Source organism: Medicago sativa, chromosome 8, assembly GCF_051527215.1.
Source record: "Medicago sativa cultivar Bolivia chromosome 8, Bolivia_mono, whole genome shotgun sequence".
Classification (NCBI taxonomy): domain Eukaryota; kingdom Viridiplantae; phylum Streptophyta; class Magnoliopsida; order Fabales; family Fabaceae; genus Medicago; species Medicago sativa.
The window spans coordinates 73,919,164-73,937,504 of record NC_140756.1 but is presented as its reverse complement, the minus strand read 5'-3'; the positions used below and the strand labels follow the sequence as shown (position 1 = coordinate 73,937,504).

The 18,341-nt window shown below is 32.4% G+C and overlaps 1 protein-coding gene, 1 long non-coding RNA gene and 1 pseudogene across 3 annotated transcripts; 1 reads left to right on the top strand and 2 right to left on the bottom strand.

Annotated features, from left to right (window-relative positions):
• Positions 1-1,749: 1,749 nt before the first annotated feature.
• LOC146901401 (ATP-dependent caseinolytic (Clp) protease/crotonase family protein) lies at positions 1,750-5,465 on the bottom strand. Of its 2 annotated transcripts, XR_015021252.1 has the most exons (9): positions 5,111-5,465; positions 4,771-4,940; positions 4,284-4,358; positions 3,908-3,998; positions 3,733-3,784; positions 3,206-3,309; positions 2,742-2,818; positions 1,886-2,186; positions 1,750-1,813 (listed from the first exon to the last, which is right to left on the bottom strand). XR_015021252.1 is itself a non-coding variant. In XM_085731759.1 (8 exons), exons 1-8 carry the CDS (start codon positions 5,412-5,414, stop codon positions 2,010-2,012), a joined length of 1,050 nt encoding a protein of 349 aa, XP_085587885.1. In that variant the 5' UTR covers positions 5,415-5,465; the 3' UTR covers positions 1,750-2,009. The 2 variants fall into 2 exon arrangements, 1 of the variants encoding a protein (XP_085587885.1); XM_085731759.1 differs by having other exon boundaries at positions 1,750-2,186.
• Positions 5,466-6,793: 1,328 nt separating this feature from the next.
• Positions 6,794-9,393, top strand: LOC146901400 (uncharacterized). Its single transcript, XR_015023717.1, has 2 exons — positions 6,794-7,040; positions 9,096-9,393. It is a non-coding gene; the product is annotated as an uncharacterized LOC146901400 (long non-coding RNA).
• A 3,948-nt stretch (positions 9,394-13,341) lies between these two features.
• LOC146901399 (uncharacterized) lies at positions 13,342-15,034 on the bottom strand (annotated as a pseudogene).
• Between the last annotated feature and the right edge of the window lie 3,307 nt (positions 15,035-18,341).

Below are 18,341 nucleotides of genomic sequence, written 5' to 3'. Positions count from 1 at the left end.
ATTGCAAGATCCCATGAAATACCATAAGTGAAGGAATTTGAAATGGCAAAGGTTATTTTTTTTTGTGCATGAAAGCTAATCACATTCAAAAACTAAAATTTAAGATGAAAAATTAAACAAATGACACTCAAAAAATAACGAAACAAATCATCACATTAGGTTAGGATCCTACAATGGATTGTATTATCACATTAAGCTAAGATCAATCACAGAAGTGAGATTCACATCCTATCTTCTTTCAAAGTCTTAAGGCATTATGTATATGAGTCATTTCACTTATATGTTTCTCACATCTACTCTTGCATACAATACGGAATTTTAACTCACACTTGAGACATTAACATCTCTCCATTAAGTGTTAGGATCTTTGTGTCTGTAGTCCACCACCAAGAACAACTCTCGATCCCCCACAACGTCGAACCCGGATGTGATACCACCGTTGGGCTTTCTGTGGGAGCCTACGTTGATGTAGATCGACAATTTGAATAAAGAGAAACCACACAAGTGATAATGATACAACCAAAACTCCATCTAAAATTTTAAGTAACACCTGATACATCACAATATTCCCTCCATCAAATATAACGACATTCTAGCCCGCGCTTGGCACGGGTGTCCATGCTAGTATATATGATTTGCGCTGTGTTGTGTTGATCTTAACGGGCCTGTTAGAATAACTGCCAAAAGAAAAGAGTGTTTCTTTTCCCACCCTCCACACATGCTTCAGATTATATAATCAGAAATGTTAGTTGGTTTCCAGATTATATAATTTACCTTTAAAATTGACCATAAATAATTCATGAGTGAAGATATATTTTGGTTTCTTGCAATTTTCTCGCAACCCAATTTAGTTTTCAATAACAAGTAATACTTAAACTAGTCCATAATATTTTCACACTTGACTCTGTTTTTAATGATTTATGGACTAATTTGTCATTTGCAAAATATCAGAGACTAATTTGATATTGTTGTCAAAGACTAAATTGAATCGCGTGAAAATTATGAAGGAATAAAACTCATAATTCATTGTTGAGAGATTTAATTAGGAAAAAAAATGAATATCCAACAAAATATTGCTTCATATTTGAACCAACTCACTTAAAACCAGAAATGAACCCCATTTAATTCCTCCAAAGAGTGGGAGTTTATGGTGGTGCATCTAGCAAATTATGCAGACATGCATAATGTTGGGATCCATCCCTTCATCTGGATGTTCTCTACCTTATGCAAGATGTTTTAGGGGTGGATTTACACAGTACTTTGTTTTTGCTTTAGAGCTTTGGCTTCTCGAACAGAAAACTCCTTCATTTTGTTGTTGAAAAGAGTGCAACACTTAATTTGGTTAGAGATGCCACAATAGACAGTATTATCAAATCAACCTAGATAATAGTCCCCTGTTACCGTTCTGCTGTACTATAATTGTATTATGTACCAGTTAAATAACTCGATTTTTATTATAAACAATTTTTTTTACCCCCATTAAGTAGTAGATAAAACAAATATCGATTTATTTTCCCCGGAATATACAAATTTTTTGTCATACCTATCAGATGTCCAATAGGTTGGTAAGGGTTGCTTAATCATCCAAATGGACTTTAATTTTAAGTTGAATCACAAGTGTATTACCAGACAGATTAATTATTGCCTGGAAATATCCGAAGTAAAATTTCGAAACCATCAAAAGAAAAGAGAAATAAAATTTTGAATCTTTACATTGGTCATATAAATTATGAGAAAAAGCACAAAGCCTTATGAAAGATGAAATTCATTGCTTCATTGGGAATACAGTGTCTCAAATTGCATGATTGTAGAGGCAAAGAGTGGTAACAGTTTCTCATCTTTGTAGAGGCAAAGAGTGGTGTAACAGTTTCTCATCTTTGTAGAGGCAAAGAGTGGTGACAGTTTCTCTTCTAAGTTGCCTCAAGCTTCTATACATCACTTCAATCATTACATGATAGACATTGCTCTCTAGCAACATAGACAGACAGATAATCAGCCAAATATTCCTTTCACTCGCCAGTGTACCTTGGTTTCCGCTTTTCAGCAAATGCAGCCAAGCCTTCCAGTCGATCTTTGGTATTCAACACCTGATCATAGCAATCTTCTTCCAAAACCAAAGCTGATGTTAGATCAGTCTCCACTCCCTCGTTAATAGCTCTTTTAGCCATCCTTACTGCTACAGGGCCCTATTAAAAGTTTACTCTAACTTAATAGCATATACAATAGCAACCATGCCTTATCTCAAATGTCAAATTTTCAATTAAAAAGGATTGTTTTCTTTTTGAAATTTCATACCTACAAGTATTTTCTCTTTATACTATCCAAACAACTCTATGAAAATTAATTATAGGCTAACATTTTCAAACATAAAAATATTGTTCAGTGAAAAATTCTACCAAAATATATTCTAATTAAAAGTAATTTCGGACAATACTCTATTGAGTCTTGACTGGCATATTCAGATTACCAGGGTCAATTGCGCCAATTGAATCATTAAAGTATGTTTTGCGAAAGAAAAGTTTAGTAATGTGTTCATCAAAAGTTAAAATCTGTATGTAACGTCTTTTCCTCTTTCACAATAGACCCCTTTGAAAAATGAAAAATCAACATTTTAAAAAAAAAACAGTCACTGCCATTTATATATGGACTTGTAATGGCCCAAAAAGCCTGATCCCTACATTTCTAAATGTCATAAAATAGACTGCATCAGTTTCAACATAATATAATTCTGAGAGAGATACCTTTTGATTGATATCCCGAGCAATTTCAAGTGCCTTGGAATGGGCTTCACCAGCAGCAACACAGTAATTGACAAGACCTGCGAGAACATATGATCTTTCAGCTAAGCATCATCGCCGTTAGTCGGGAAAAGCAGAGAGATGATTGGACTACTTTATTTGTGAAACGGAGCAGCAAGAATTTAGTAATTTTTTTGGGTGACAAAAAATATAGTTTTTGTTATGGTGGATTTTTTCTTTGCTTTCCTGGAGTTCAACATGAGATGACTAACAGTAATAGAGTCATACAATTGCCAAGTGAACCCTCCAAGACAATGGAAGTTTGACAGACAAAAACTTCAACTTCAGAATGTCTTGAATGTTTTTATAAGTTAAATAGTGACTCTAATGATCCTCTTATATCTTTGCGCTTCATAATATTGTTACTAATTTGAGAAAGAAATGAGTCAATTGACCAATCAACATACCCATTGATAGCGCCTCAATGCCATTAATCTTTCGACCAGTAAAAATAATATCCTTTGCTACTGATTTTCCTACCAATCTAGGTAGTCGCTGTGTTCCACCTGCCCTGTGCATGACAAGATTACATGAGATCTGATCTATCACAAAGATCTGAAGTGTTGTCTGCAATATTAGAGACAACTTTCCAAACACAAGTTGGTTATTTATGCTCATTGCAGGCTTTAGGGGCTTCGACTCATTCTCAGAGCAAGCACATATAAACTTGATACCATTCTCAACTCAAACAAAAAGCAAGTCACTGGTATCATAGCAAGAGAAGAAACTATTGTTCTCAGCATATTGTATTGTACTCATTGCACTCATTCGTTAAAAATTTGAAATTTTATAATTATTTTGCATATTTCAGATATACTCTCCATTATGTATCTGGAAAATTTATATCTACCTATTATTTTATTTTGGTAGCTGAACGAAAGAGACGCGTGGCAGAAAGATGCAATATGCTGAAGAGAATTTGTAAACATCGTACCCAGGGATTATAGCAAGTCCTGTCTCTGGCAAACCCATCAAAGCATTTGCTCCTACGCAATGAAAAAAGAAACAATTTCAAAAGAAAGACTATTACTTACATGTCACTCAGAATCATCCAAACTATCCTACAAACAAATTGATGCAATTCGCAAAAGTACAACATAGTTGACTACCACATATTCGAATATCACATGCCAAAGCCATTTCAAGTCCACCACCAAGAGCTACTCCTTCCATAACAGCAATAGTGGGTACACGAATTGCCTGAATAAAAAATAAAAAAATACTATGCTGGTTTCAAAGCTCGGTGTCGACTGTCAACAAAATGGGAAACGTAAGTACAGACACAGCAAATGAATATGAAAGGTTAGCTCATGAGCTAAATCACCAACCCCTTCCCCACAAAAAGAAACAATAGTAGCTTGTGAAAATATCTAAAAATCTCTATAGCATAGCATGATGCTTCATATGTCATTCATTCATTCATCATATGATGTTAATAAGTACATAGCTAGAATGTAAACAATTGATTGAACAATGCAAACTAACCTCCAGAAATGTCAATGTGGAACGAAGAGAATTCACAAAAAACTTAGCCTCGGATTGATCCATGGTCCTGCGTTCCTGTGATCAGATAAACAAGAATCTCCATTAGTTTGAATTAATGTTTTCAATCACAGATCGCGAAAACTAGCAGTATTTTCAAACTCCACAACGCTGTAATGCTATAACTCCACTATAACCGCTATTTGACAACACTTTGTACTAAATTGTGTATCATGGAACAATAGCAATTCGTTCAAAATCTACTACGGTACAGCATTATAGTGCCGTTATTTGACAACACTGGTTTGAATGACGACAAGAATCTATTACGGAAGCGAATAAATTGTCTAACAATCATTCCTTTAAGCATTTCAGTTTATTTTACTGCAATGAGAATCTCTTCAGAACAAAATTAACCTGACAAATTACGCTAAGCATCAAGTCTCTTTCATTTTAAGATTTAATAACAAAAAAAAAAAAAGCAATTAACCTTTAGATCAGCCCCAGCACAAAATACCCCGGGAACTAAACTGCGGATCAAAGCAACATTAGCATTAGAGTTCTGATTAATCAATTCAAACACATTACTTAAACCACGCAGCATCTCTTTCCCTATAGCATTTTTAGCTTCAGGTCTGTCCAAGCTAACTTCAATAATCCCTGTAAACAAACAAAATTCAAAGCTATTCTTATATCCCCGATCACTTTACATAGTGATCAACTAATTATAACTAACTTGTAACGAATTTAAACAATATTCAACTAATTCTAACAAAACTGGAACAATAGCATAACAAAGTTTAATTTAACAAAATAGAGAGAGAAGTTACCGGAATCTGAGCCAGTGAGATTGTGAAGCTTGACAAATTGAGAAGCTGAAGAGTCCAAGATAAGTGTTCTATGGGTTTGGTGCTGATGATAGGGTTTCGAAGTTTTGAAGTAGGAGGTTGTATTCGATAATCTGTTCAACACTCTCAAAGCACACATTTTATTGTTTTGTTTAATATCAATTGAATTGAATTGAATTAAGTTGAAGCTCACTTCTTCAATGCTTTTTCGGACAAGAACAAGATGTTTGTGTTTTGATCCTTTTGCTGCAAATAATCCTCTACACATAGATAATGAGTGAATCATCAACTTTGTTACTGATCAAATTCGTCCCCCAATTTAACGAAATATCAAAATAATCCTTAAATTTATTAGACGTCCATCAAAATAGTTCCTTCGTTCAAATGCTCTTATGTTGTCTCGTACACGTGTCAACAAGAAGCCACGTGTACGAGGACCAATTTGATGGAAAAAGATGAAAATTTCAGCTTTCAATTTGTATTGTAAAATGACAAATAAAATGAGTGAGATAAATTGTTTAAGCGACAATTAATTATATTATGGGAAAGGAGGGAATGTATAATACATTTCATTCACACTATTAAATATTTTTCAAAATCCTTCAAAAAAAAAATATTTTTCAAATAAATTTATAAAATTATTAGTATAGATTGAATTTTTTTTTTTTGAAGGAAGTATAGATTGAATTTTGTTTTCTGAATGAATATCATAAATATGTTATTTGCCATCATCTTATTTAATTTCATATTATAATTTTTTTTCTAGAAAATGATTAAAATATATTTTTAAAAACTTAAGGAGAAATTTTTATTAATTATAATCGCACTAATGATTATTTTACAAAATTTATAGATGTTGCAATTTTAAACTCTTACCACCAAACTAACACATCAAGTGTAGGAAGTGGATCTTTCAAAAAAAATAAGTGTATGAAGTGGTTTTAATTTATAAGTTATTTCAAAGTATTAAAAAATATTGTGCTTTTTAACGAGAAAAATATTGTGAATTTTAAAATAGTGTGGATTGTGATAATAAAAAATTGGTACAAGGATTATGATAAATTTTAACTATATTTCATAACATATTTTTTAAAGTGAACTTGGAAAAAATAGAGTGAATTGTAAAGGGTTTTGGACTAGATACATTTGACTTATAAAAACATGAGAGGATTTTTTTTTTTGAACAAAAAAAAAATGAGAGGATTTAATTTTTGCTTATAGGTAATACCAGAGTAGTAATTATTACTTAAATCGTAAATCTAATTAGCCATTTTTCCATAAATATTTTTTTTTGAAAGGAAGTGGTTCTTATTTTATATATAGTTTTACAATATCAATAAAATATTTAATTATTTTTCATTTATTATATCATGAATAATTATTAATGTTTTTTAAAATTTTGTATTATTTTATTTCTTAAAAAAAATGTATTGTCCTCCTGGTTGTTTAATTATTTTGTTGAGGAGAGTTGTAACGGCCTTCTGGTTATTTAATTATTTTGTTGAGTTAGAGTCTATTTAAGTGGCTTTATTTTATTATTTATTTATTTGATTGAGTTTAGAGTCTTTTTATAATTTAATTAATATATTTGATAAGTGATAGTTTTATTATGTGTTAATATTTATTAGTAGCCCCTATTTTATATATTTAGTGGAAGAATATATTTAGTGAAAGAATATATTTAGTGGAGAAATATAATTATTTAGAATAATGAGGCTTTGGGGCAGAATTGGAATTAAGAGAAAATAAATAGGTTAAGGTTTATATAAAAGGAGAGCTAGAGTTAGAAAATATATTACGTGCAAAACTGTTTTGGAGAAAGAGGAGAAACCTGGAGAAAGAGGAGAAACGAAGAGAAGAGAAGAGTCAGAGAAGGAGAAGTCTGTAGAACCTTGCTGTCAATTAATCTAAGGTAAGGGTGAGACTAACTGTAACACCCTACTTTTATTATTTATTATTTTATTGAGATTAGATGTCTTTTTATAATTTAGTCGACTTATTTTGATGAGTGATATTTTGTTATGTTATACGCTGGTATTTACTAGTATAATATATATGTTATTTGGTGTAGAAATATATTTGTTATTTTGTGTGGAAATATATATGTTATCTGGTGTAGAAATATATTTAAGTAGCCCCTATTGTATATATTTAGTGGAAGAATATATTTAGTGGAAGAATATATTTAGTGGAGAAATATAATTATTAGAATAAGTAGATTTGAGGGCTGAAATAGAAAGAAGAGAGTTATTGGGCCTAATTAGATTTAAGAAGAGAAGTTAGTATTATAAATAGAGGAAATTGTGTACAGACCTTAGATAATCCATGGGTAATCATAATCATAGAGCTTGAAGTGAATTTATGTTGTTCTTGAAGGTTTTCATGAAAAATGGGTCAAATGATGATTTTTGTTGAAAGGGTGTTTTAGTTCAAGTTTTATATGGATTTGGGTGTCTTTACATGTTTAGAAACGTTTAAACAAACTTTGGGACCAAATTTAGGCTTAGGGGATTCAAAATTGGGATTTTGGGATGAAAAATGGAGTTTTCCCCGAGAGCTATCTCTGACACCATTCTCTGTTTCATGTTTTTGCATCTTTTTCACACATTTCAGTTTTGAATTGGCTTTAGGTGTAACACGAAAGCTGTAGGTATGGATGTTAGCTTTCTAATGTCGTTGGTTTGACTTCAAAAGGATTTATAGAACTTGAGTTATGGTCAAATTACTGCACGTAGGTCACAGTGAATTTTTATGGACTTTCAGCACAACTTTTCCGAATTTAAAATGGAAACTGGTATTGATCGGTATAGAATTGGGTCTTAGGCGTAAACATGGAAGTTTTAGATAATTTTGTTAGCTTTCCAGTGGCTTTGGTTTGACGTGAAAATGATGTTTGGTCTTTGAGTTATGATGAAAATACTACAAGGAGGTCTTAGCGAAATTGCACAGTGACAACATTCTCTGTTTCATGTTTTTGCGTTTTGTTCATATGTTTCTGTTCTGAATTGATCTTTGTTGTAAACATGAAAGTTGTTGATAATTGTGATATCTTTCCAGTAGTCTTGGTTTGACATGAAAATATGTTGTGCATGATTATTTATGTTCTTACAAAGATGCATGATGAATTGTTGATACTTGAATACGATGTTATATGATGAATTGTTGATGTTTGAATATAATATTAATGATGATCTGTGAAGTTGTTATAAGATGATTTAATGTTGTTACTGATGATATATATAATCGTATATGCATTATGTGTTATTATGATGCTTATGTTGATGTGATGCTTAAGACGCTATTATTATCATTTGATACTGTTATGTTGTGATGCTGATATGAAATGAATTTATAAGTGCTGCATATGTTGCTGTTGATCTTTATTAAGATGTAAATGTCGGTCTAAGTCAAAGAGTTGTAAGATGTTCATGAAGTTTCTAAGACGTAAGATGTTGAGTCCATGCATACTCATTTAAAGATGAGGGCTTATGCCCTGGAGCTTTTGCCCAACGACGACGAGGGCTTATGCCCTAGGAGCTTTTGCTCAACGACGATGAGGGCTTATGCCCTAGGAGTATATTTATGCTCAACGACGATGAGGGCTTATGCCCTAGATTGGTACCACATGCATTTGCATTTTCATGATGATCAAAGATGTTTTAAGGCGTTAAGAGTTGCATAGTCGAGTCTAGATGCATTGTCAAGTCAAGTTGTTAAGTTGTGATGTTTTAACGAATTACTTTGTGATGCCTTTTAGTATGATGATATGTGACGATGATTGTGACTGTTATATGATGATATATTGCTAAGATGAAATGATGATGTCTATGTATTTGATTATAATTGTTAAATTATAAGATGTTTATATTGTTAAATGTAATTTATGATTTATGAGTTTAATATTATTGTTTGAGAAATCTCACCCCTTCTGCTTGAAAATGTTGCTCTTCGTATGGGTAACTTGCAGGTAATCAAGATTAGTTGCGGCCGTGGGTGACTATCTCTCACTGTGTCCTTAGGTGCTTTGATACGTAACGGGATGTGAATTTTGACACTGTTTTCTATTCCTTACGTATTGTTTTAAGAGATTTATAATGAAGTTGTTTGATTTGAACTAATTATTATGTTTTAGACTATTTATGAGACTTTTATGATGAGGCCTTCGTGCCAAAGACTATTTTAGATGATGAATAATTCCGCTGCAAAGTATTAATTAATTGTTGATTGAATTTTGAAGGATAAATATTAATTTATTCCATTTATGATTTTTAAGAAATGTGACATTCCGTTTTGTGATGAAAAACTCTGATAATTCTTATGAAATTTTTACGTTGGGAAAACGGGGTGTTACACTAACCTTCTTTAATCATAAGTATATGGTTCTGAAATAAGGTTTAACATGTTTGTTGTTGTTTTATTTTGATGATTAGAGAAGTTAGGGTTTGAAAAGAAGATAGGGTTTTGAATTGCAATTTAATTGATAAATTATGCTCAGTTGATGATTTATATTATGTTGTTGTTGATTTGTGGTTGGATTCATGATTATGAGTTGTGGTTGTTGATGATTGTTGTTGTTAATGTCATATTATGAATTGGGTATGAATTATGTTGAGTTGTTGTTGTTTATTGTGATGATTTTGAATGAATGTGAAGCTTGAATAATATAAGTTGATTTTTCTGATTCTTTTCATCTCTGCCCCGAATTTTAATATGAAAACTGGTATTGATCGGTGCCGAATTGGTCTTAGGTGTAAACACGAAAGTTGTAGGTATGGATGTTAGCTTTCTAATGTCGTTGATCTGACGTCAAAATGATTTATAGAACTTGAGTTATAGTCAAATTACTGCATGTAGGTCACAGCGAAATTGCACAGTGACAACATTCTCTATTTCATGTTTTTGCGTTTTGTTCATATGTTTCTGTTTTGAATTGGTCTTTGGTATAAACATGAAAGTTGTTGATAATTGCGATTTCTTTCTAGTAGCCTTGGTTTGACATGAAAATATGTTATGTATAATTTATTATGTTTTTACAAAGATGCATGATGAATTGTTGATGTTTGAATACGATGTTATATGATGTCTTAGTTGTTGAGTTGTTAAGATGTTAAGATGCCAAGTTGTTGAGTTGTTAAGATGTTAGGATGTTAAGACGTCAAGTTGTTGAGTCTATTCATACAAACGATGAAGGCTTAAGCCCTGGAGCATTTTGCTCAATAGCGACGAGGGCTCAAGCCCTGGAGCCTTGTGCTCAAAAGTGACGAGGGCTCAAGCCCTGGGAGCCTTTTATGGTCAATAGAGACGAGGGTTTATGCCCTGAATGGTACCACATGCATGATGTCTTAGTTGTTGTTGCATTGTCGAAGTTAAAGAGTTGTTGTTGCATCGTCCTTGATGTCTAGTCGAAGTTGTGGATGTCGTAGTTGATCTATTGTCGTTGTTGTCAAGTTATCAATAAATTAAGGAGTTGAATTAAGAAGTATTATGAAGATGTAACATAGTTAAATAACTGTTATATATGTTGTTAAATTCTGCTGATGAATTATATGCTTATTATTATTGAATGTGAAATCTCACCCCTTCTGCTTGGAAATTGTTGCCTTACATGGGTAACTTGCAGGTGACCAAGAATAGTTGCAGTCTTTGTAAGTTCAGATTGTAACCTAGGAGGGGGGAGGGGGGATGAATTAGGTTTCTAGGAATATTGGTCAATTTTTAAGAGTTTCGCGTTGTTGATTATTTTTTCGGTAAATAATGATGAAGGTATGAATGCGGAAAAATAAAAGAGTAAGGGAAGAAGAAAAGACACAAGAGAGTTTATAGTGGTTCCCCTCTAAACCTTAGGGTCAATCCACTCCCTTCACACCCCGTGAAGGAATTCACTATGTTAGAATCTTTGTTACAAGCAATCTCACCCCAAGACCCCCTAACAATCTTTCTAACATAAGCACAAGAAAGAAACTCTCTCTCTTGATTACAACACAAACACCAAACACTTTTGGTGGACTTTGAATCTTCCCGAATCAAAGAACCTTTTACAGCAATCGCAAGATAGCACCCCACTATCTTTAACAATAATTCTCACCAACAATGGCAAGAAACTTTACAGCAAAATGATTGAAGAATAACAATTGTATGACTGTATATCTTTATCAATATCACTCTAACAAATGAACTTAGTGCTCAGAAAACTTTTTAATAAATGTTAAAGTGTAAGCAAAGTTTTCCAAACAATTTGAATGAAAGTTTGAAAGCAAGTGATATTGAAAATGTCAATTGAGATAATGAAAGTTGTTGTGTATATATTGTTTTAATTCTCAATTGAATTTATAGAGGCTAAAGAGATGTTTATGAAGCAATGCTACTTTATGAAAAAAATATGAAAAGGTGCAATTTAAAAAGGATGTTGTTTCACTAAAGAATTGCCGTTGCATAATTCAAAGTTATGTCTTTCCAAAATAATTTGCCGTTGCATAATTAAATTACTAGCCGTTGAATCATATTTTCATGCAAAATAAATCATGGCTATTTTGCATGAGAAAAATGATATAGGACTTTTTGATATACGGCTATTTTTAATCTTAAAAACCAATTATGCAATTTGAAAGATAAATTATGAATTTTCATGCAAAAACATTTTCTAGCAAAAACATATTTAAATAAGAATTATTGTGAGTGTGTGATTTATTTTCATGAGTATTAACATTGCTTCATATGGAGACTTAGAAAAATGTTAGGAATTATTTTATGAGCATTCTAAGTTGTTCCATTAGTTAAGAATGATAAATCAAAAAATAATTGCCATACTTACAAAATGTATAACCAAGAAGCCTAGGCATTAATCTTCATTCTTAATCTTCATACCGTGCCTCCATAGTTTTTCTTCTTTTGTGATGTGAGATTGTTATCATCAAAACCCAGCCAAGTCTAAGAAGGAAATCTTCTTCACAATCTCCCCCTTTTTGATGATGACAAACCATATCCTTTTGACAATGTTTGCTCAATGAAACTCCCCCTATCTTGTATATCTCCCCCTTTGTTTTGCAATTGGATAACCTGAAACAATTTAAGCACAAAACACAAACATACACTTTCTCCCCCTTTGACATCATCAAAAAGAAGAAAAAGAGTAAAATCCAAAGGTCGTAATATAAGGGAAATAATAAATTTTGTGTAAAAATAATTAATCTTCTTCACAATGAATATTCAATAATCTTTCACATATATATTGCACATATGACGAGATCATCAATTATAAATATCATAATTCCTTACACAAAGCAACAATACTGATAAAACTTGTTCTTGATATTTAAACTGATTTAGATATACTATTATCATGTTGCTATAAAATATACAAGCATATCAAATATTTATATATGACATGTTAAGTTGTTAACAGAACATCATGAACAAATAAAGAACAAAAGTTCGAAAACTGAAAGGTTGAATTTATCTATAGACCATTTATACAATTGACTTTCAATCATGCAACCTTATCATCATGTTGCTATAAACTCTCCAAATATTCAATTTATAGGTCAAATAGCAAATTACAACGAAAAAAAAATCACTCAGGCATGCACTTCAATATGAGACAATTTATATCCACTACTTTTATAACAAAGCAAAACATACACACATGCTTTATAAACGAAACATATCAATTCAGTTACAAAATTTTAGAGACAAAAAAAACAAGTTTACTTCCTTCAAAAAATCATTGTACCATTTTTTTTACTAATATAATACATAATACTTTCTCTAAATGCATTACCAGTTAACTACCAAAATTTTAAATCTTAAAACTCTGTATGAATAAAATGGCACGTGCATGAAAATGATTTCAAATTCATATAAAACTTATTTTCAAAGTCCAAAGAAACAACTTTCATGCATGCAGATAATTTCCGTGAAAATTAAATGTGTACCTTTCACCGTAGTCATGAATAAATAAGAACATGATAAAGAGTGTACATAAATTTCAAAGCATTATCAAAGTGTCAATCTTTCTCAAACTATCTTAATCCTACCATATCATATGGTCATGTATCTTGAAAAACCAATCTTAATTTGACAAGATTTGCATATGTTCTTCAAGTACCTACAAAGCAATTAATAGAACTTTCTAGGTACCCATTTTTCTTTGGGTCCTTGTGGGTCAATACCTTTCTTTATCCAAATATACTCACCATAAGGAACACCAATGTTTCTTATGTAGCAATTATTTGGAGTATGACCTTTTATGTTACAATAAAAACATGTGAAATTATGAACATAATGTGATCCAAAATTATTTCCTTTAGAGAAATTATTCTTAACATTTGAATTATTTTTCTTAAAAGAATTGTTAGAATAATTTCTTCTTTTAGAATTAATTCTTTGATTCACATTCTTGAAAGAATTAACAACATGCATTTTCTTAGTTTCTATGTTGTTGGGATTTGTGCTTGCTTTAACAAAAACCGTTTTATTGGTGTTTGGTTTATCAAATTTAGAAAAACCAAGCCCGGATTTGTTGTTGGAATATCTTTGTTTACTAAGCACATCTTCCAAACCATTGTGACCTTTTTCAAATTTTTTTATCACTTGATTTAATTCAACAATTTTTGTTTCATTTTCTTTACATTTATTACATGAAGAACTTTTAACCTTTTCTAATTCTTCTTGTGCATCAAAAGCTTTTCTTTCTAGAGATACATTTTGTTTCTTTTGCTTTGCACAAGTTTTAGAAAGATTAATGAATTCTTCAAACAATTCATCAAATGCATTTTGTAATTCTTCATAAGAAGGTTTAAAATTTAATTCAGAATCACTTACCTCTTGTTCATCATCAGAGTGGTGTGACGCCATTAATGTTAAATTTGCATATTCGTCATCCTCTGATTCTGAAGATGAACTTATATCATTGTCATCCCATGCAATGTAGGCCCTTCTTGGCTTGAATTCTTTCTTTCCCTTAAGGCTATTCTTCTTTGCAAGGGTTGGACAGTCTGCCTTCACATGTTCCTCTTTATCACATTCAAAGCATGTGAAACTTTGACTTGATGTAGAAACATCGTTCTTCTTGTGAAATTTTCTTTTATTTCCAAATTTAAAGTTTTTATCCTTTTGGAGGAATTTTCCTAATTTCTTCACAAGAACAATGATGTTTTCATCATCATCGGTGCTATCATCTTGTTGGAGAACGCTGGATTCTGCCTTCAATGAAATATTATTATGTTTCTTTACTCCTTTTTCATGTTGTTCTAGTCTTGCAAGTTCAATTTCATGCTCTTGTAATTTTCCGAAAAGTGCTGCCAACGACATGTTTGAAAGACTTTTCTTTTCAGATATGGCTGTTACTTTTGGTTGCCATTCCCTTGTTAGTGACCTGAGAATCTTCAAGTTTATTTCATTGTTGGACAAGGTTTTTCCAAGGGCTGCAAGATGATTGATAAGATGTGAAAATCTCTTCTGCATGTCTAGAATCTTTTCTCCTGGTTGCATTCTAAACATCTCGTACTCTTGTGAGAGGGTATTCAATCTGGAACGTTTTACTTCTTCCGTTCCTTCATGTGTTGTTTCCAAAGTGTCCCAGATTTCTTTGACCGTTTTGCAGTTAGAAATTCTGAAAAACTCATCCATCCCAAGAGAGGATTGAAGAATGTTCTTTGCCTTTTTGTCAAATAACATTTTTTTCCGGTCACCATCATCCCATGATGTTTGTGGTTTGATACTAGTCACACCATTCACAGTTGTAGTGGGAACATAAGGACCATTTTGGACAGCATCCCAAATTTCTTCACCTTGGGCTTCTAGATACGTTGTCATCCTAATTTTCTAGAAATCATAATGATCTCCGGTGAAACATGGTGGTCGATTTGAATTAGGACCTTCTGCTAGAAATGGTTTAGCGGAAGCCATTTTCTGGATCAAAGAAGTAAGTTATCTTTACTCTTGCTCTGATGCCAATTGTAAGTTCAGATTGTAACCTAAGAGGGGGGGTGAATTAGGTTTCTAGGAATATTGGTCAATTTTTAAGAGTTTCGCGTTGTTGATTATTTTTCCGGTAAATAATGATGAAAGTATGAATGCGGAAAAATAAAAGAGTAAGGGAAGAAGAAAAGACACAAGAGAGTTTATAGTGGTTCCCCTCTAAACCTTAGGGTCAATCCACTCCCTTCACACCCCGTGAAGGAATTCACTATGTTAGAATCTTTGTTACAAGCAATCTCACCCCAAGACCCCCTAACAATCTTTCTAACATAAGCACAAGAAAGAAACCCTCTCTCTTGATTACAACACAAACACCAAACACTTTTGGTGGACTTTGAATCTTCCCGAATCAAAGAACCTTTTACAGCAATCGCAAGATAGCACCCCACTATCTTTAACAATAATTCTCACCAACAATGGCAAGAAACTTTACAACAAAATGATTGAAGAATAACAATTGTATGACTGTATATCTTTATCAATATCACTCTAACAAATGAACTTAGTGCTCAGAAAACTTTTTAATAAATGTTAAAGTGTAAGCAAAGTTTTCCAAACAATTTGAATGAAAGTTTGAAAGCAAGTGATATTGAAAATGTCAATTGAGATAATGAAAGTTGTTGTGTATATATTGTTTTAATTCTCAATTGAATTTATAGAGGCTAAAGAGATGTTTATGAAGCAATGCTACTTTATGAAAAAAATATGAAAAGGTGCAATTTAAAAAGGATGCTGTTTCACTAAAGAATTGCCGTTGCATAATTCAAAGTTATGTCTTTCCAAAATAATTTGCCGTTGCATAATTAAATTACTAGCCGTTGAATCATATTTTCATGCAAAATAAATCATGGCTATTTTGCATGAGAAAAATGATATAGGACTTTTTGATATACGACTATTTTTAATCTTAAAAACCAATTATGCAATTTGAAAGATAAATTATGAATTTTCATGCAAAAACATTTTCTAGCAAAAACATATTTAAATAAGAATTATTGTGAGTGTGTGATTTATTTTCATGAGTATTAACATTGCTTCATATGGAGACTTAGAAAAATGTTAGGAATTATTTTATGAGCATTCTAAGTTGTTCCATTAGTTAAGAATGATAAATCAAAAAATAATTGCCATACTTACAAAATGTATAACCAAGAAGCCTAGGCATTAATCTTCATTCTTAATCTTCATACCGTGCCTCCATAGTTTTTCTTCTTTTGTGATGTGAGATTGTTATCATCAAAACCCAGCCAAGTCTAAGAAGGAAATCTTCTTCACAGTCTTGAGTAGTCTCCGTTGTGTCGTCTTAGGTTGCTCTGATATGTCACGGGATGGGGATATTGCTTGTTTCCATGTGTTACGTATTTGCCATGAACGATGTTATTTTATCATGAACTATGTTTTGATTATGAATTATGTTGAAGAACCTTTGATTTAGATTTTAATAAGTTGAATGATGTTGAGGCCATAGTGCCATTATGATGAATTAATTAAGATGTTTTATTTTTTGCTGCAAAGTAATTGAAATATTGACAGGTGCTGTTTGAATAAATAGTGACTTTATCCTATTTGAAATTTATGTAAGAAGTGTGACATCCTGTTTTAAGTTGAATACTCTGATCTTTATGTATTATTTTACATGTTGGGAAAATAGGGTGTTACAACCCTCACCCCAACCTAATGTAAACATATCTGCCACCGTCACCATCCTATCTTTCGTCAAATCAAACGACCTTCTAAACCTATAACACAATATAACCTCCCTCAACCACCTATCCGTCCAAAAAAATGTACATGTCCCATCACCTACCTTTCAAGTCACATTATAGTTAAACCAAGTCCCCCCCTCAAAGCCAACGCCATCACAAATCCTCACCATCTCCTTCCACAAACCTGACCCATTCCTTCCCCTTCCTCACAGTACGCCTTCCCTCTTCACCATACCGCAGAACCAACACATGATACCACATACTATCCCTCTCCATCAACATCATCCAATATCATTTACTAAGAAGGGTGACATTAAACTTCCTCAACTGTCGCACCCCGAAACATCCTTCCTCTTTTCTCAAATAAACGGAATCTCAGGCAACCAGGGAAACTTTCCTAATATCAACACCAACCCTAAAATAAACGACATAAAATAGAATCAATATTGGAAATGATATCTGACGGGGCTTTGAAGAAGGGAAGAACATAGACAGGAAAAGAGGGCATGATAGACTTCAGAAGAATTAAACGACCACCCAATGATAAATTTTTGCTCCTCCACCCGGACTATCTAGACTTGATTCGAGTAAGCACTGGTTACCAGAACAAAACATGTTTCAGATTACCCCTAATCGGCATTCCCAGATAAACAAATGGAAGCTTCCCAATTTTTAAATTCAATACCGATGCCGCCACATTTAACCAAGAATCATTGATATTAACGCCAACGAGCAAACTCTTATGAAAATTTACTTTTAAACCAGACATTTCCTCAAACAAATTTAAAACCGCACGCAAGGCTCGACCATTTGTCTAACTTTTACTCCCAAAAAAACGTGTCATCAACAAATTGTAAATAAGAAATAGACAAAAAAATCATGATTACTAACTCGATTCCCAATGAACATGTTGGGCCAGCATCGAATTCATCATCACATGCAATCCTTTGGCTGCTAACATAAAAAGAAAAGGGAAAGAGGATCTCCCTACCGCAACCCCATCTCTAATGGAAATTCTTTCGTGGGGCTGCCATTAACCAGGATAGATACCGTCGTCGTACTGATACACTCCTTGATCCATTTTCTCCATAGAGTCGGAAACATCATCTTCCTCATAACATCATCCAAATACCCTTAATCCACCGAATCATAGGCCTTTTCAAAATTGACCTTAAACATATCTGAAGTTTAATCCACTACATCATTATTTATCAGAATCCCATTAAGTATCTGCTAGTTTTTCACAAAAGCTGATTGCGTATCTGAAGTCACCCAACCAATCACTATCCTTAATCTATTTGCGACCAATTTAGTCAAAATCTTATACAAACTACTCACAAGAGAGATGAGTCTACAATCATTCAAGCACCGGGGACTATCAACCTTAGGTATCAAAGCAATAAAAGTACAATTTATACCTTTGGTCAACTTTCCATTATGATGAAACTCTAAAATAAAACACATAATGTCATCTTTAATCTTAGACAAAAAAATCTTTAATAAAATTGAAATTGATTCCATCCGGACCA